The 20,168-nt window shown below is 46.1% G+C and overlaps 1 protein-coding gene across 2 annotated transcripts in view; it reads right to left on the reverse strand.

Annotated features, from left to right (window-relative positions):
- DHRSX (dehydrogenase/reductase X-linked) overlaps window positions 1-20,168 on the reverse strand; it is a 152,845-nt gene that overhangs the window by 90,814 nt on the left and 41,863 nt on the right. For both annotated transcript variants that reach the window (XM_064277889.1, XM_064277888.1), the window contains exons 2-3: window positions 16,492-16,599; window positions 7,426-7,494 (exon numbers count right to left, since the gene is read on the reverse strand). In XM_064277889.1, the coding sequence (XP_064133959.1) occupies window positions 7,426-7,494; window positions 16,492-16,507 (85 nt within the window). In that variant the 5' untranslated portion in view covers window positions 16,508-16,599. The remainder of the gene's footprint in view (window positions 1-7,425; window positions 7,495-16,491; window positions 16,600-20,168) is intronic.

The following is a 20,168-nucleotide window of genomic DNA, read 5'->3' on the forward strand; positions in this document are numbered from 1 at the left end:
TGGGGCAGTTCTACTGTGTCCTATAGGGTCGCAATAAGTCAGAATTGACTCGACAGCAACAGGCTTGGTTTGGTTTTAGGTATGGATCACAAGAGAACACTGTCTGACATGACACCCAGAGGGATCGATCGCTGGAGAGGGACATCACGTTTGTGGAAGTAGAGGGCCGGCCAGGGCGAGGGAGACCCTCGGTGAGGTGGATTGGCACGACAGCCACAACCACGGATTTGAAAATGCCGGTGATCGTGAGGACGACGCAGAACTGGGCAACGTTTCGTTCTGTCGTACATAAGGTCACCATGAGTCGGAGTTAACACGATGGCATCTGTCCACCTCTGTCTGTAAGGAAACTGGACAGACGACAGCTCTCTCAGGGAGCTCGCCTTGGGGGGAAATCACTGAGAGCTTCAGAAGGTGAAATCGGTCATCACAGCCCTGGGAAATGCAGGCCCTTCAACATAAGGAGCCTGCCAAGAGCTGCGACAGCAAATTAAACTTTCATAAAGTGGCCTGTGCGCATCCTTACTGTCCTCCGGGAAAGTCTGGAGGACCCTCTCAGTCAGCCAGTACCCACAGGAAATCACCTGTCTGTGGCTGTTCACCATTTCTCATTTGGGGTGATTATTCTAGCTGTTGTAAATCCTAACCTCTGTGACATTAACGAGGCAGGACGTGATCTACAAGATCAGGTCGTGTCTGTGATCAGTCTCTTTTGAGATATAAAAGACAGAAGCCAGCAGAGAGGAGGGGGACCTCACACTAAGAAGAAAGAAGAGGCGGGAGCAAAGCGTGTCCTTTGGACCCCAGGTCCCTGCACTGAGAAGCTCCTAGACCAGGGGAAGATTGATGACAAGGACCTTCCCCCAGAGCCAACAGAGAGAGGCCTTCCCCTGGAGCTGGAGCCCTGAATTTGGCCTTACAGCCTCCTAGACCTTGAGAGAATAAACTTGTTTGCTAAAGCCACCCACTTGTGGTATTTCTGTTATAGCAGCACTAGGTGACTGAGACAGCATGTCTGCTTACTGGTTAACCCTTTGGTGATCCAATTATTTTCTGCTTCGAGGTTTTTTTTTTGCTGATACCATGTGTTTTCGTTACTGCAAGCTGGCTGAATCGCTGAATGTGTCTGAATCTTTGGTAGGTAGTATGGATTTTTTTTTTCCTTGCCCCCTCCCACAAGCCTCCCCTAAGTATTTAGTGGTACATAGGAAGTACTGCTAATTAGACCCGAGTCCTCACCAGGGTCTATCGGTACATACGTGTCACATAAAAATTTTCAAAATTTCCATTTTCGCAACAAAAATTCAGACCCTCATACAATACCCTGTACAAACAGTAATTTGTGACACTCGCCTGTTCAGTTTCAAACAGTCATAAAGGTCCCTGCCTTTCGCAGCTTCCCAATAAACCCCAGAGGCTGGAAATGTTCATGGTTGCTATATGTACCACTGGGCGCGAAAGGGTTAAATCCGGACGCTAAACCTAAAAGTGGAAGAAAACAAGAACCGGAATATGCAAAATGAAAGAGTCAATAAGGGTTACCTTAGGTTAAAGGAGGAAGACAAAGGCGCTCTGGTGTGTGCAGACCTTACAGATGCACCAAGAATACTGCTAAAAGATCACTTGGGAGTGAATGTTATTACCTACTGGCCAGTAAGGAGCCCCGGTGGCGCAGCGGTTCAGAGCTCAGCTGCTTGCCAAAAGGTCCGCAGTTCGAATCCTCCAGGCGCTCCTCGGAAACCCTGTGGGGCAGTTCTGCTCTGTACTCTAGGGTCGCTGTCAGTCAGAATCAACTTGACAACGACGGGTATCGACAACAAATACCCATCGAGTTCTGTGATACCAACTCTGCTATAGAAATCAAGTCTCGAGGACTCTGTGCAATCAACATTCCCTCAAATTATAACCAGATAACCAGTCGGCTTCGAGTTGATCCTGACCCATGCCGCCCCCATGTGTGTGAGTAGAACTGCACTCCACAGGGTTTTCAATGGCTGGTTTTTATGAAGGAGACTGCCAGGCCTTTCTTCCGAGGTACATCTGGAGGGACTCGAATTGCCAACCTTTCTGTTAGCAGCCTAGAGCTTAACCGTCTACACCACCCAGGGGCTCAACTCAAATGATGGTTTTTCCAAATTCACCAAGCTCCCTAAAAATGATTCCACAAAATCAGAGTTTGTGGGTAGAAGAAAGATTCTGGGAGTCTACTTGCCTCAAGATGGGTCTCCATTCAAGAAATGAGTTCTCTCCTGTTTAATGACAGAGACCAGGAAATAGAGATTCTTAATGTGTCAGGAAGGGCACGTATAAGGAGCCCTGGTGGTGCAGTGGTTAAGTGCTCGGCTGCCAACCAAAAGGTCAGTGGTTCAAACCCAGGAGCCACTCTTCAGGAGAAAGATGTGGCAGTTTGCTTCCATAAAGGAACCTAAAAAAACATGGGGCAGTTCTACTCTATCCTATAGGGTCACTGTGAGTCGGAGCTGACTTAATGGCGTTGGGTATTCTGGTTTTGTGGTAGCTTCCATGTTGCTGTGTTGCTGGTACTATGCCACCGGCATTTCAGATGCAGGTAGTCCCCGACTCACGACGGATTCGAGTTACTACGAACCAGGCTTACGACCCTTCTTTTTTTTTTTTTTATATTATATCATTAGTTAAGTGCTCAGCTGCTAGCCAAAAGGTTGGCAGTTCAAATTCACCAGCTGCTTCCTGGAAACCCTATGGGGCAGTTCTGCTCTGTCCTATAGGGTCGCTAAGAGTCGGAACTGACTTGACGGTGATGCGTTTTGGTATCGTTAGTAGTACGTACTACATGCAATGTTGCAGCGTGTAATTTGCTGATGTTATCATTTTCAGACGTAATATTTCTAATGCCCAAACACAAGTTAAGAGCAATCCTATAAGACAGAGTTTTTTTTTTTTTATAAGACAGAGTAGACCTGCCCCATAGGGTTTCCAAGGAGCAGCTGGTGGATTTGAACTGCCAACCTTCTGGCTAGCTGCCAAGCTCTTAACTAACAGTATGATGTATTAAAAAAAAAGGGGGGGTCATAAGTGCTATTCCTAGTAACCACTACACTACCAGGGCTCCAAAAGGATTTATAAAGAGGCTGATAATCTAAAAAAACAAAATGAGGTATTCGACTTACTTCAGAATTGACTCACTACTGACTTAGTCGTTGGAACGAAACCCCATCATAAGTTGGGGATTACCTGTGTCAGCAGGGCCACCCGTGGTGGACGGATTTCAGCAGTGTTTCCAGACTAAAGGAGACTAGGAAGAAAGGCCTGGCAATCTACTTGTGAAAATCAGCCAATGAAAACCCTATGGATCACAACAAAACACTGTGTGATATAGAGCCGGAAGATAAGCCCCCTAGGTTGGAAGGCACTCAAAATACACAGTGGCCACAACGGTGGACTCAGGCATTGCCAACGACTGCGAAGATGGCACAGGACCACGCCGCGTTGAGTTCTGTTGTGCATGGGGTCACCATGACTCGGAGCTGACTCGATGGCCACTAACAAAAACAACTGACTCTCGGGTTGGGTACATTTTTCTAGCTCTATAATTAGCTTTATTGTCAATTGTACAGACTCATGGCCGGCCTGGCAGTGTCTTCTGTTGTCACAAATGTTAAGTGTTTCACATACGTGTAACCACCAATTAGGATTCGCAACGATGTTTTTTCCACAGTGAACCTGTCTCACAAATAAGGGCACACCATTTACTTCCTTGACCAGCAACAAGCCTACGACGGGTGGAGCACTGTTTTACTTCAACAAAAGCAAAAACGAATTAAGAATGAGATAAAGGCACCTCGATCAAACAGGTAGACCCAAACGGAGATGGCGCAAGCTAGGTCCGGCAATACGGCCTTACGAAAGAGCTGCGTTAGGGATGGTCACCCTTAATGGTGAAAAACAGAGGTGCACTGAGAAGGACCCCTTTCACCTTTGAAAGACCAGGACAGACAACACGTCTGTCTGTTTTTAGCCTGAGCATGCTGAGAATTTAGGGTCTGGGTCACACGTTTCGATGATCCCTCCATGATGTCCAGGAGTCTCTGGTGAACTTGGGAGTCCAAGACAGGCCCAAATGGTGATCACGCTCAGCTGCTAACGCAAAGGTTGGAGGTTCAAGTCCACCCAGAGAGGCACCTTGGAAGAAAGGCCTGGCTATCTATTTCCAAAAGATCAGCCACTAAAAACCCTATGGAACCCTGCTCGCTCAGAACCGAAGCCCACCTTTCAGCACAAGATTAGACAGGCCTATAAAACAAACAATAACACACGTAAGGAATGTGCTCCTTAGTTCAATCAAGTCTACAAGACCAAATGGGCAACTCCTGCCCAAAAGCAAAGACCAGAAGGTAGGAAGGGACCGGAGAACTAGACGAATGAACATGGGGAATCCGGGGTAGAAAGAGAAAGGGGGAGAGTGCTGACACATTGCGGGGACCGCAACCAATGTCACAAAACAATTTGTGCATACATTTTTGAATGAGAAAAAAAAAGAAAGAAAACCCTATGGAGCACAGTTCTACCCTAACACACACGGGTCGTCATGAGTTGAAACGGACTCGAGGGCAATTGGTTTTTGTACTTTTAAAAGTATTTCAGTCATTATCTATTCCCATTTCATTTGTGTTAACTTGGGCATTATTCTCCTGTGAGCCTTTTTTTTTAATTTTATTGTCCTTTAGGTGAAAGTTTATAGCACAAATTAGTTTCTCCTTCAAGGATGTATACACAAATTATTTTGTAACACTGGTTGCGATCCCCACAATGGGACAGCACTCTCCTCCTTTCCACCCCGGGCTCCCCACGTTCATTCGTCCACTCTTCCTGTCCCTTCCTGCCTTCTCCTGTTTTCTTCTGGGCAGCAGTTGCTCACTTGGTCTCCTATATATGATTGAACTAAAATGCATCTATTGGTCCCATCCTGTGATCCCGTTCTGTCTTTGTTTTTGTTGTCTTTGGCGGGGGAGTTGTCAGTAAATTAACAAGATGGTTTGTTCCTAAGTAAGATCTCTTTTATCAGCAGATAATGACTCAGGGGTAATAAAAGTGTTGGCATCATGGATAAACAATGACAAAGTGTGGAAACTCTTCCCTTGGAAACCCTTTCGGGCTAGCTCCCACCAGCAGCCATAAAATTATAATCCCGAGAGCTCAGTCAGCGGTACTTCGGTCTGTGTGTAGCCCCCCGCTCACCCCAGAATGATCTCAACTGACCAGGCCTTTCAAGGCAGAAGGTGCTAGAAAGTAAAGAGGCTACAGCATTGAGCCAAGAGCTAATAAAAAAAGGGTTAAGCACAGAAAAGGGAAGGGAAGAAAAAGGGTAGGCCAGAGGCGTAACGGGTACTTAGACATAACTGTGTCCCGTATGGTAATTACGGAAACCCTGGTGGCACAGTGGTTAAGTGCTACGGCTGCTAACCAAAAGGTCAGTAGTTCGAATCCACCAGGCGCTCCTTGGAAACTCTATGGGGCAGTTCTACTCTGTCCTATAGGGTCGCTATGAGTCGGAATCCACTCGATTGCAACAGGTTTGGTTTTGGGTATGGTAATCAGCTTGTCATGTGAATGGTAATAGTATATTATTATGCACGTAACAATACGTAACCCAGTTGCTGCGGTGTCAACACGGACTCGTGGTGACCCCATATGTGTCCGAGTAGGACTGTGCTCCGCAGGGTTTTCAGCGGCTGATTTTTCCAAAGTAGATTGCCAGGCCTCTCTTCCGAGGCACCTCTGGGTGTGCCCTAACCTCCAACCTTTGGGTTAGCAGTTGAGAGCAGTAACCCTTTGCACTACCTAGGAACTCCAAGCCACCACCCCACCTGTCTGTCAGCGGAGGCTTACACGCTGCTGTGATGCTGAACAGGTTTCGGTGAAGCTTCCAGACTAAGACAGGCTAGGAAGGTAGGCCTGGTGATCTACTTATGAAAATCAGCCGATGAAAACCCCATGGTTCACAAGGATCTGATCCGCAGCGGTTCACGGGGATGGCGCAAGACCGGGCAGCGTTTCATGCCACTGCGCACGGGGTCACCATAAATCGGGGGCTGACTCAAAGGCAAGTAACGATGATAGCTATTAGAACTGGAAAAACAATTAGCACCTGATATGTCCCCAGTTATGAAGAGCTGAGGATCCCTGGTGGCGCAAACAGTTAAGCGCTCGGCTGCTAAACAAAAGGTTGGCAGTTGGGACCCACCCAGCAGTGCCACGGAAGAAAGGCCTGGCAACCTCCTCCCATAAACATACGGCCAAGAAAAATCTATGGGGCAACTCTGTCACACAGGGTTGCTATGAGTCAAAATCAACTTTATGGCACCCAACAACAACAACAACATGAAGAGCAGGGCTGTGCCCGCTTTTTCAAGTAACAGTAATCACCCCGGGAGGTTAGAAGTCAACACATCGGGCAACAGCTGTGCCCTGGGCGGCCTCTCCAAGTTCTTCTCAAATCCAAGGGCTCGCCGCACCAACATCTCCGTCTCAACGTAGGCAACTGAAGCCATCAGGAAAGTTAAAACAATTCAGACTCACAAAAAAAGACCAGACTTACTGGTCTGACAGAGACTGGAGAAACCCCAAGAGTATGGCCCTGGGACACCCTTGTAGCTCGGTACTGAAGTCCCTCCTTAGGTTCACTCTTCAGCCAAAAATTAGACAGGCCCGTAAAACAAAATGAGACTAAATGGACACACCAAGTTAGGGGTAGGGGCAAGAAGGCAGCAGGGGACAGGAAAGCTGGTAATACTGCACCCAAGGTTGAGAAGGGCGAGTGCTGACATGTCACGGGGTTGTTAACCAATGTCACAAAACAATACGTGTACTGTTTAATGAGAAACTAATTTGCTGTGTAAACCTTCATCTAAAGTACAATTAAGAAAATTGTTTTAAAAAAAAAGTTAAAATGTTTTTCTATACCCTCCTTTCTTCCAGTAAATCAGAGATACTTAGTACAGCTTGTTGAAATTTAAACATTACAAACAGGCACGCTTTGCAGCCAAAAACAATCATTTACCATCTTCTTATCTGACATAGGACTCTGGTGGCACAGTGGTGAAGAGCTCGCCTGCTCACCAAACATCACCTGGCAGCTGGTATCCACCAGGCGCTCCTTGGAAACCCTACAGGGCAGTTCTATGGTATCCTACGGGGGGGGCCACAACTCGGACTCAACTCAAAGGCGACTAAAACCAATAACAGACGCTTAAGCTGTGCAGCTAGATCTTGGTGTCCCCGTTCACCTTCCAACGGCAAACAGCAATCCCCAGGAGAAAAGCACTGATATCATGCTCTCCATCAGCGATCCCTGACCCATGACCACAAGTCTGAACCCCAGCCCTGAACGCAGTCTCAAAGTGTCCCTCCCAAGAAAAAAAGAGCCATGTGAGGACCGAGCAATACCTTTGTTGTTCAGAGTTTCCTCCTTGATTGTCCTTACAGCTTCTTGGGATTTTCTCTCATTATTTCCAGCTAAAGGGAAGAGAACAGATAAAATTATTGGTAAGGTTATCCAGAAACCATTAAACATCAGAAAATGTTTTCATGAGCAGGAAAATACAGTTCTGATAAGTGGTCTTTATGGTGTTACCAGTGGAATCCTGCCCCCCCAGAAGCACGTGTTGGAATGGAAATGTGAGGAACAGGGGCCTTGGTGGTGCAAACCATTTGCCCTAGACTACTAACCTAAAGGTTGGCAGTTTGATTTCCACCCAGCTGTGCTGTGAAAGAAAGGCCTGGCAAACTGCTTTGCTAAAAATTATAGCCAAGATAACCCTGTGGGGCAGCTCTACTCCGTCACAAGTGGGATCGCCATGAGTCGGAATTGAAGGCCACCAATGACAACAATATGGAGCCCCGGTGGCGTAGTGGTTAAGAGCTATGGCTACTAACCAAAAGGTCGGCAGTTCGAATCTATCACCCACTCCCTGGAAACCCTATGGGGCCGTTCTACTCTGTCCTATAGGGTCTGCTATGAGTTGGAAACGACTTGATGGCAACGGGTTTAGGTTTTAATAACAACAACATCATACCTGTGGATGTGATCCTGAAATGGAAATTGGGTTTTATTTGTTGCGTTAATCAGATTATAACCCAGTAGGAAAAGTGCTAAATCTACTCATTTCTGAGTTGTAAAAAAAAAAAAAAAGCAGATCACACACACACACACACACACACACACACACCCGGGGCAAGACAGATGTCATCTGACAACTGCCTACAAGCCAAAGAACAAAGGAATGCCCGGACTACCAACAAGGAGTCGTCGATCATGGCTGACTCTTTGATGAGGACTTCTCCTGAATGCTGAGATAATAAATTCCTGTTTTTTACAGCCACCCACTTGTGGTATTTCTGGTACAGAAGCCCTAGGAGACTAAGATATATACTTTGCCCCTTTCTTCTAGAGTTTAATTTGACTGTCAGAGCAATTTTTGTCTATTTAACTGATCGATTTAAGATACGTTTTCTTTAGCCTGAATTTGCAAAAAGCATAAAGTTATTTCCACCATGTGTCTGTCAGTTTGTCATACTCTGGGGCCTTGCCTGTTGCCAGGGTGCTATAAGCTATGCCACCGGTATTTCAAATACCAGCAGGGTCACCCATGGTGGACAGGTTTCAGCTGAGCTTCCAGACTAAGACAGACTAGGAAGAAGGACCCGGCAGTCTACTTCTGAAAAGCATTAGCCAGTGAAAACCTTATGAATAGCAGCGGAACATTTTCTGATATAGTGCTGGCAGATGAGCCCCCCAGGTTGGAAGGCACTCAGAAGATGACTGGGGAAGAGCTGCCTCCTCAAAGTAGAGTCAACCTTAATGACATGGATGGAGTAAAGCTTTCTGGACCTTCATCTGCTGATGTGGCACGATTCAAAATGAAAAGAAACAGCTGCAAACATCCATTAATAATCAGAGCCTGGAATGTATGAAGTATGAATCTAGGAAAATTGGAAATCATCCAAAATGAAATGGAACACATAAACATCGATATCTTTGGCATTAGTGACCTGAAATGCACTGGTATTGGCCATTTTGAATCGAGCAATCATACAGTCTACTATGCTGGGAATGACAACTCGAATGGTGTTGCATTCATTGTCAAAAAGAACATCTCAAGATCTATCCTGAAGTACAACGCTGTCAGTGATAGGATAATATCCATACGCCTGCAAGGAAGACCAGTTAATACAACTATTATTCAAATGTACGCACCAATCACTAGAGCCAAAGATGAATAAGAAGATTTTTATCAGCTGCTGCAGTCTGAAATTGATCAAACATGCAATCAGGATGCCTTGATAATTACTAGTGATTGGAATGCAAAAGTTGAAAACAAAGAAGATCAGTAGTTGGAAAATATGGCCTCGGTGATAGAAACAATGCCAGAGATCAAATGATAGAATTCTGCAAGACCAACTACTTCTTCATTGCAAATACCTTCTTTCACCAACATAAACGGCGACTATACATATGGACCTCGCCAGATGGAACATACAGAAATCAAACTGACTACATCTGTGGAAAGAGACGATGGAAAAGCTCAATATCATCAGTCAGAATAAGGCCAGGGGCCGACTGTGGAACAGACCATCAATTGCTCATATGCAAAGTTCAAGCTGAAACTGAAGAAAATCAAAGCAAGTCCACGAGAGCCAAAATATGACCTTGAGTATATCCCACTTGAATTTAGAGGCCATCTGACGAATAGATTTGACGCATTGAACACTAGTGACCACAGACCAGACGAGTTGTGGAATGACATCAAGGTCATCATCCATGAAGAAAGCAAGAGGTCACTGAAAAGACAGGAAAGAAAGAAAAGACCAAGATGAATGTCAGAGGAGACTCTGAAACTTGCTCTTGAGCGTCGAGCAGCTAAAGCAAAAGAAAGAATTGATGAAGTAAGAGAACTGAACAGAAGATTTCAAAGGGCCTCTCGAGAAGACAAAATAAAGTATTATAATGACATGTGCAAAGAGCTGGAGATGGAAAACCAAAAGGGAAGAACACGCTCGGCGTTTCTCAAGCTGAAAGAACTGAAGAAAAAACTCAAGCCTCGAGTTGCAGTGGTGAAGGATTCCATGGGGAAAATATTGTATGATCTAGGAAGCATCAAGAGAAGATGGAAGGAATACACAGTCATCATACCAAAAATAATCAGTTGACATTCACCAATTTCAGGAGGTGGCACATGATCAGGAACCGATGGTACTGAAGGAAGAAGTCCAAGCTGCTCTTAAGGCATCGGTGAAAAACAAGGCTTCAGGAATTGATGGAATATCACCTGAGATGTTTCAACAAACAAACTCGGTGCTGGAGGTGCTCACTCGTCTATGCCAAGAAATTTGGAAGACAGCCACCTGGCCAACTGACTGGGAGAGATCCATATCTGTGCCCATTCCCAAGAAAGGTGATCCAACTGAATGTGGAAATTATAGAACAATATCATTAATATCACACGCAAGCAAAATTCTGCTGAAGATCATTCAAAGATGGCTGCAGCACTATATCGACAGGGAACTGCCAGAAATTCAGGCTGGTTTCAGAAGAGGGCGTGGAACCAAGGATGTCATTGCTGATGTCAGATGGATCCTGGCTGAAGGCAGAGAATATCTGAAGGATGTTTACCTGTGTTTTATTGACTATGCAAAGGCATTAGACTGTGTGGATCATAACAAACTATGGATAGCATCGCAAAAAATGGGAATTCCAGAACACTTAATTGTGCTCATGAGGAACCTTTACATAGATCAAGAGGCGGTTGTTTGGACAGAACAAGGGGATACTGATAGGCTTAAAAATCACGAAAGGTGTGCGTCAGGGTTGTATCCTTTTACTTATTCTTGGATTATGTGCTCAACAGACATAATCCAAAAAGCTGGACTATATGAGGAACACAGCGTCAGGTTTGGAGGAGGACTTATTAGCAATCTTGCTTCATGCAATATGCAGACAATACAAGCTTGCCCACTGAAAACGAAGAGGACTCAAAGCACTTACCGATGAAGATCAGACTATATAGAGCCTTTAATACGGCACCATCATGACAAAAACAGAAAATACTGAAGCTGTCAAGGATTTCATTTCACTTGGATCCACCATCAACACCCACGGAAGCAGCAGTCAAAAAATCAAACGATATATTGCATTGGGCAAATCTGCTGCAAAAGACCTCTTAAAAGTGTTAAAAAGCAAACTGTCACCTTGAGGACTAAGGTGTGCCTGACCCCAACCAGGGTATTTTTAATCGCCTCATATGCACGAGAAAGCTGGACAATGAATAAGGAAGACTGAAGAAGAATTAATGCCTTCGAATCGTGGTGTTGGCAAAGAATACTGAATATACCATGGACTGCCAAAAAAAGAACAAATCTGTCTTGGAAGAAGTACAACCAGAATGCTCCTTAGAGGCAAGGATGGCGAGACTGTGTCTTCCATACTTTGGACATGTTGTCAGGAGGGATCAGTCCCTGGAGAAGGACATCATGCTTGGTAAAGTACAGGGTCAGCAGAAAAGAGGAAGACCCTCAACGTGATGGATTGACACAGTGGCTGCAACGACGGGCTCAAGTGTATCAACGATTGAGAGGATGGCGCAGGACCACCGGGCAGTGTTTTGTTCTGTTGTGAATGCGGTCGCTATGAGTCGGAACCGGCTTGTTGGCACTTAACAACAACAACGACATGAAGTTATTTGACATTTTACATTCAAATCATCAAACAGGCATGAGGCACATGTCGGCATAATGAACACATGGAAGTCAAGAACAGCACAGGCCTAAAAATGGTCACAAAAATGTCAGAGTGGAAACAGAATTTTCTAGAAAACTTGAGAGGGCATCAGTGTTAGACTTCTCTCCTTCCACGTGGGAGAGCCGAGTTCAATTCCCGGCCAACGCGCCTCATGAGCTGCCCCCACCTGTCCGTCAGTGGAGGCTTGCGGGTTGCCGCGAGGCCGAACAGGTTTCAGGGGAGCTTCTAGACTAAAGATGGACTAGGAAGAAAGGCCTGGAGATCTACTTCTGAAAATCAGCCGACGAAAACCCTACGGGTCACAACCTTCTGAAAATCAGCCAACAGTCCAATCTTGTTGGGCGTGGGGTCGCCAAAAACCAGGGGCCAAGTCAACGGCAACTAACAGTAACTAGAAACTCGGAGTCTAGGTATTTCTTTCCTTTAATCGATAGACTTATTGCATAAAAAAATTCTCACGGAGCGTTCCACTATTGTGCTCTGAATTTCTCGGTCCATCACCAGCAACGCTGCCAACATCTCCAGCTATGGCGACAGCAAGGAGTCCTGAAGTCCGTCTACAGGTATTTTTTGCAAAGGAGACGTTATGTTAAGAATAAAGAGTACGGATTCTGGGGTGAAGTCATTAGATTTCTCTTCTGTCTTCCTAAGTGACCGTGCATGGACCATGAGGGAAGAATTCGAAGGTGGCTGCTCTTGTGTTGTGTTCCAAATGTGGTGGGCCAAAAAGCCCGAATTCTCAGGCGTGCCTACCAAGGCTGCCGTTCAGGGGAACAGTGCCAAGGCAGCATAGCTCATTGACACCGAGCTGGAAGCAGTTTATCAGGCTCTTTCCTGCGTCAGCCGAGCCCGAAACTGCCTGGCGGCGTGAGTCGTGGTGCGTAAGCTTTGATAGAACGGAGATTAGAGCTGCTGAGAAGGCCAGGTGTGCATGTGAGCCCAGTGGATGCCTCGAGAGCTGACAGGTGAGGCAAGGACACCAGCTGGAGATGCCAGGTCTGGGAGGGGTGGCTACCCGGCCCACATCACCAACCCACCAGGCCTGCCCAGCCGGGGAGGCGCTCTCTAGGGTAGACGTTCCAGATATACCAAACAGTCCTCTCTCAGGCATTTCTGAAAGTGGTTTAAATATATTCTGCTTGGTTTGTGTGTCCTAACCACCAAGCAATAGGCAGAGACAGGTCGCTGCTGCTGAGTCGACTCTGACTCATGGCGACCCCGTTTACAACAGAAGGAAATGCTGCCCTGTCCTGCGTCATTCACACAATCGCCAGCACGTTCGGGTTCGTCACCGGAGCTATTTTGCCAGTCCATCTCACCGAGGGTCTCCCTTGCCCTCACTGCCCCTCCGCTTCACCAAACATGACGTCCTCCTTCAGTGACTGGTCCCTCCTGATGACATGTCCGAAGCAAGCGAGATGGACCATGTTCTGTTGTGATCCCTAAGGTTTTCATGGGCTGATTTTCTGCCGTCGATTGCCAGGCCTTTCTGCCTAGTCTTAATCTGGAAGCCCCACTGAAACCTATCCACCATGGGTGACCCTGCTGGTATTGGAAATGCCCTGTTGCCATCAAGTCAATTCCAACTCGTAGCGACCCTATAGGATAGAGTCGAACCATAGGGTTTCCCAGGCAACAACGGGATTGGTTTCGTTTTGTTTTGTTTATCTTTACTAAAGCAGATCACCAGGTCTTTCTCCCACCCAGGTCTGCTGGGTTCAAACCGCCGACCTTTTGGTCAGCAGCCGAGCGCTTCGCTACCGCACCACCAGGGCTTCTTGGTATTTAAAATACCTGTGGCATAGCTCCCAGCATCGCAGCTGTACGCAAGCAGCAGGACCTGTTATTTTATTTCGTGTCACTTCATTCTCTATTATTTATCTGGTATCACTGCCACAGGCCCCAAATTAATTTTTAGAATGCCCTTTCCAGATTAAAAAAAATCTCAGTATTTTCAGCAATGAGTTAAAAAAAATTATAATAAAGCGAGTTGAAACGCAGGGATCCTTATGGGTTTGGAAATGTCTTTGGCCACAGCAGGAGACGTCTCAGATAAATACTGCAAAGCACATGCTTTGGATCCGGCTAAAAGGAATATATAAATTGTCACTTCCTTGAAGTAGCTCAGAGATGCCCACATCAGGAAGATGAGGCTGCAAATGTAATTTACACCTCTGTCTTCCTTAAAGAAAGAGAACAGTGCACAGTGATTAGATTTTTGCTTTGAAAGCCTTCCCATGTTAGGGGGTGAGATGTGGGCTAGGGGAGGAATGACCTAAAAGCTCACTGCCGTCTTTAAATGCTGTGATTCCAGGCATCGAGGAAAGACAGAAATTCACACTGAAAAATAGGCTCAGGTGCTGCTTCCTGGATGTGTCGGGTTTGTAAACCTTTGCCTTTTTCCCCTTTATTTCTGTAGGATGAGGCTTGCGAGCATAATTATGGCTTCCCCATGTGAAAGATAGTTAGGGAGCCCTGATGGGTTCGTTTTGGTTTTTCTGCGTCATATTTGGAAAACCAGAGGTTCCCCATGTGACCTAATGGAAAGACGCCCTTGATAAACTAGTTTTTACAGGTATATTGTCACACCACAGATCAGTGGTGCCACAGTGCTACGTGCCTTATTGGTGGCTTGTATTACCAGGTCACATTTCTCAAAATTTATAAATCATATAGAAAATTCCAAATGGGTTTTGAATCAGCAAAATCCACACGACCAACCAAAAATGTAAACTCACTCAGAATGCGTGCATTCCAATACTGAAAACACACACCATTAAAAAAAAAAAAAATGTTTTTAAATAAAAATTTGGTAACAAAAGAGTTCAAAAGAAAACCCCCAGCCAATTTTGGTAGAAAAGTGAGTGCTCTGCAAACAGAATATAAATGATAACTGTGATAGATTGAATTGTGTCTCCCAAAAACAGGTGTTGTAAATCTGAAGAACTGACGCCTTTGAATTATGGTGTTGGTGAGGCATATTGAGTATACCATAGACTGCCAGAAGAACAAACAAATCTGTCTTGGAATAAGCACAACCAGAACGCTCCTTAGAAGCAAAGATGGCGAGACTTCGTCGCATATACGTTGGACGTGTTGTCAGGAGAGATCAGTCCTCGGAGAAGGACATCATGCTTGGTAAAGTAGAAGGTCAGCGAAAAAGAGAAAGGACCCTCACCTAACAACATGCCTGCAGGAGGTCCATCTCACTCAGTGAGACCCCACCATGACTTACCCAATTGTACACCATCATGACCCACCCAACTAGACCCTATCAGGATCCACCAACTAGGCCCCTCATGACCCACCCAAATAGACCTCACCATTACCTTCTCAACTAGACCTCACCATACCCAGTACCCAGTGCCATCGACCTCACCATAGTTTACCCAAAAGAGAAATCAAATGCAGACTGTCTAGAGCCCAAGAGACAGAAAGGGCCACATAAGCCATAGACTCCATCAACCTGAGACTGGAAGAACTAGATGGTGCCCAGCTACAACTGGTGTTCCTGACAGGGAACACCATAGAGAATCCCTGATGGAGCGGAGAAAAGTGGGGTGCTGACCTCAAATTCTAGTAAAAAGACCACACTAATCCAAAAGCTAAGAAGTTTCCTGAATACAACCAAACACTTCGAGGGACAGGGTAGCAGGGGCAGGGGTCTGGGGACCATGGTTTCAGGGGACATCTAGGTCAATTGGCATAACAACATTTATTAAGAAAACATTCTGCACCCCACTTTGCTGAGTGGCGTCTGGGGTCTTAAAAGCTAGCAAGCAGCCATCTAAGATGCATCAATTGGACTCAATCCACCTGGAGCAAAGGAGAATGAAGAACACCAAGGACACAAGGTGATTATGAGCTCCTGAGACAGAAAGGGCCACATGAACCAGAGACTACATTAGCCTGAGACCAGAAGAATTAGATGGTGCCCGGCTACAAGTGATGACTGCCCTGACAGGGAACACAACAGAGGACCCCTAAGGGAGCAGGAGAGCAGTAGGATGCAGACCCCAAATTCTCATAAGACCAGACTTAATGGTCTGACTGAGACTAGAAGGACCCCGGAGGTCATGGTCCCCAGACCTTCTGTTAGCTCAGGACTGGAACCATTCCCAAAGCCAACTGGACAGAACTATAAGATAGAAAACGATACTGGTGAGGAGTGAGCTTCTTGGATCAAGTAGACACATGAGACTCTGTGAGCAGCTCCTGTCTGGAGGGAGGATGAGAGAGCAGAGGGGGACAGAGAAGGTTGAATAGACACGAGAAACACAGGGTGGAGAGAAGGCGAGTGCTGTCACAGTATAGGGAGAGCAGCTAGGGTCACATAACAAGGCGTGTGTAAGTTTTTGTACGAGAAGCTGGCTTGAATTGTAAACCTTGCACTTCAAGCACAATTAAAAAAAAAAAAAAAACAGACTGTGTGGTATAGTGGCAACGGAAGCAAACTATTCTAAAAACATGTTCCTATTTATTGTCCTGTGTTCTCTTTAACCTCCAGTGACCCTCGTAGAAAAATACACGCTCACTGTTAAAGCAGAAAGTGTATTCCAAAAGCATTCTGTCTCTCAGTTTTTGAATATTTATCTTTACAGGCTTTCAGTAGTTAACTGTTTTGCCTACATGCCCATCAATGTTTACACACACGCATAAATGCGCACTGAAACGTGAAATACCTCTGAAATGTAATGAACGGCAGAACGCATTACCTATGACCACATGCATGCCAAGTCTTGCCAGGTGCTTCGCAGTAGCATAGCCAATTCCATCTGTCCCTCCAGTCACTATAGCAACACGGTCCGGTTGTGGGGGAAAAACTAGCGAAGAGAAAAAAAAAAAAGGAGCAAAGTAAGCTTAAAACCACAGTACACTTTTATAGAGGCAGCGGTGGACCAGAGGTAGAATTCTCACCTCCCATGCGGGAAACCTGGGTTCGATGCCCGGCCAGTGCACCCCACGTGCAGCCACCACCCGTCTGTCGGGGGAGGCTTGCGTGCTGCTGTGACGCTGAACAGGTTTTAGCCGAGCTTTTTTTCCAGACTAAGATGGACCAGGAAGAAAAGCCTGGCAACTGACATCTGAAACTCGGTCAATGAAAATCCCATGGATCGCAAGGGTCTAACCGGCAGACAACCATGGAGAATGATGCAGGACCGGGCGGTGTTTCGTTCCCTGGTACACGGGGTCTCGATGATTCGGGGCCAACTTGCCGGCAGATAACAGCAACGACACACTTTTGTAAGAATTAAACCTCAAATAGCACACTCGGCCAATGGGGGCTATGGTTTCACCTTCCTGTTTTCATTCGCTTGAATTCTTACAGATTTGGGATGATTGAGTGTAGGAAGGTGGATTACCCAAAGCCATTGCCCTCGAGTCAATTCCAACTCCTAGTGACCCCATATGGCTGAGAAGAACTGCCCCATACAGCTTGCAAACCACCAACCTTTTGGGTACCAGTCGAACACTTAACCACGGCGCCACATGGGCTCCTATAAGGGGGGTATTCCCTGAGCAATTATGGACTTGCTCAAGGTCACCTGCTGGTGGCCACCGTGTCCCCTGGGGGTGCCTTTGTAGACTCCACCCTGGTGATTTCCAGACAGGTGAGAAATCTGTACACCTGGTATAGACTGGATTGTGTCCCTCAGAAAGAGAACATCCAAGTCCTAACACCTGTCCCTGTGAACGTGACCTGGTTTGGAAACAGCTGTCAGTTAACATGAGCTCTCACGGAGAAGGCTGGGCCCTAATCCTGTATGAGTGGTGTCCAATTAAAAAAAGCGACACAGAGACACGCAGAGGGGGAGACGGCACATGAAGACAGAGCAGAGATTGGGGTGATGTGGCCACAAGCCCAGGAACGCCTGGAGCCACCAGAAGCTGGAGAGACGAGGAAGGAGCCTCGCCTAGAGCCTCCCGGGGGAGCGCGGCCCTGCCTGCACCATGATTTCGGATTTGCGTCTTTGCAGATGCAATCAATTCACGTGTAAGTCATACAGGAATAGGGTAGGTCCTAATCCCATTAGCGCTGTCCTATAAACAAGAATAAGAGTCACAGACACAGGGAAGAAAGCCACGTGAAGGCAGAGGCAGAGATTGGACTGATGTGGCCACAAGCCAAGGAACGCCTGGGGCCACCAGAAGCTGAGAGACAGGCTTGTGACGGATCCTCCCCTAGAAAATCTTACCGACTACGAATACGAGACCTCTGTGCTCAGCTTTTGCTGAGACCGTGACTTTGGAAGAGACGCCACCATGTGCGTCTTGGGGGCCCCGGCCGGCGCAAATGGTTAAGCACTCGGCTGCTAACCGAAAGGCTGGCGGTTCAAACGCCCAACCAAAGGTACCTCAGAAGAAAGGCCTGGCAACCTACTTCTGGAAAATCAACCATTGAGGACTCTGTGGAGCATAGTTTTTCTCTCACATACACGGGGGCACCACGAGTCGGAGTCCACTCCGTGGTGCCTTTAATCCGAAAACCAAAAAACAAAACCCGCTGTCATCGAGTCAATTCTGACTCACGGCGACCTTATGCGTAATGATACTGGGACTATAATTAAACAGAAGGTACCAGTGCTTGGAAGAGCCCTGGTAGCACAGCAGTTGAAGACTGGACTGCTAACTGAAAGGTTGGCAGCTGGAACCCACCAGCCGCTCCATGTGAGAAAGACGCTGCGGTCCGCTTCCATAAAGGTCTACAGCCTTGGAAATCCTGTGGGGCAGTTCTGCTCCGTCCTATAGGGTCACTGTGAGTTGCAATCCAGTTGACAGCAATGGCTGTACCTCTGGCTATAATCCCGCTTGGGAGTGGGTTTTCTCCGTCATGCTGATGAGGCAGTATTAGTGTAGGGTGTGTGTTATCTTTTGAGATATAAAAGGGCAGATTAAGCACGCAAGCACAGACAGAGGGGAAGACAGATCTCACGTGCTCACCAAGAAACCAAGGAACAGAAGCTAAGAAGAGACAAGGACCTTCCCCCCCAGAGCGCACAGACAGAGAGCCCTCCCCTAGAGCCGGCACCCTGCATTCCAACTTCTGGCCTCCTGAATTGTGAGAAAAGAAATTTCTGTTCTTTAAAGCCACTCACTTGTGGTATTTCTGTTATAGCAACACTAGATAGCTAAAACCAAAAAAAAAAAAAAAAAAAAAAACCAAACCCAGTGCCGTCAAGTCAATTCCAACTCATAGCGACCCTACAGGACAGAGTAGAACTGCCCCATAGAGTTTCCAAGGAGCACCTGGCGGACTCGAACTGCCGACCCTTGGGTTAGCAGCCGTAGCACTTAGCCACTACGCCACCAGGGTTTCCCTAGATAGCTAAGATAAGTATATTGCCACCAAAAATAAATAAAACATTTCTTTAAAAGATTTGAATCCACTTGCCACTCCGTGGAAGAAAGATGTGGCACTCTGCTTCCGTAAAGATTACAGCCTTGGAAATCCTGTGGGGCAGTTCTACTCTGTCCTATAGGGTCGCTATGAGTCGGAATGGACTTGATGGCAATGGGTTTGGTTTGGTACTAATGCTGGAATGGACACAGACCAAGAGAGGAGAACAGAAATTGCAGAAAGAGACCACCACTCACAGAGAAGTAATATATGATAAAAATGGCAAAGACGGGATTTTTAATAAATGACGTTAGGCCACCCAAATAAGCACTTAGAAAAAGATAAAATTGGCTCCAAACCTCAGAATACAAATGAGAACAAACTCTAAGGGAAAAAAGTACCGAAAGATATTAGAAGAAACCATAAATAAGTTTAGTTTTAACCTCAGGATAAGAAAAGACTTCCCTAATTTTAAGTCATGGACGTCATGAGTCAGAATAGACTTCATAGCAACGAGTTTCGTTGTGTGTGTGTGTGTGTGTGTGTGTGTGTGTGATTTAATTACAAGTCAAAATCCAGGAAGAATCTGCAGATAAATTTTGCAACTAAGAGAATTTTTTTACATGATTTAAAAAAAAAAAAAATTCACAAAGTCAAAAATAAGTCATGAACTGGACGAAAATTTTCAACTTGCATCAGAGACAAAGGGCTATTTTCCTTAATTTATAAAGAGTTCTCAGTAATCAAGAAAAAAAGAAATCCAAACGCCCTATAGAAAAAAAAAAAAAAAAAAGAGCAAAAATAACAGCTTAGGGAAGTCGACACCCAAATGGGCCTTAAAAGCTTGAGTTCAACTTTACACCTGATAGAAAAAAAAAAAAGAATGCTAATTCCTGTTCCTACCGAGATACCATTTCTCCCCTATCAGATTGGCACAACCGCAATGAGTCAACATTGACGCTTCTCTGGTGAGACCGTGGCGACGAGGCACTCTCATGGATGGGATTACAAAATGGTAAAAGCCCTACAGAAGGGTATGGGGCAATATCTACC

The sequence above is a fragment of the Loxodonta africana genome, chromosome X, assembly GCF_030014295.1.
Source record: "Loxodonta africana isolate mLoxAfr1 chromosome X, mLoxAfr1.hap2, whole genome shotgun sequence".
NCBI classification, from domain to species: Eukaryota; Metazoa; Chordata; class Mammalia; order Proboscidea; family Elephantidae; genus Loxodonta; species Loxodonta africana.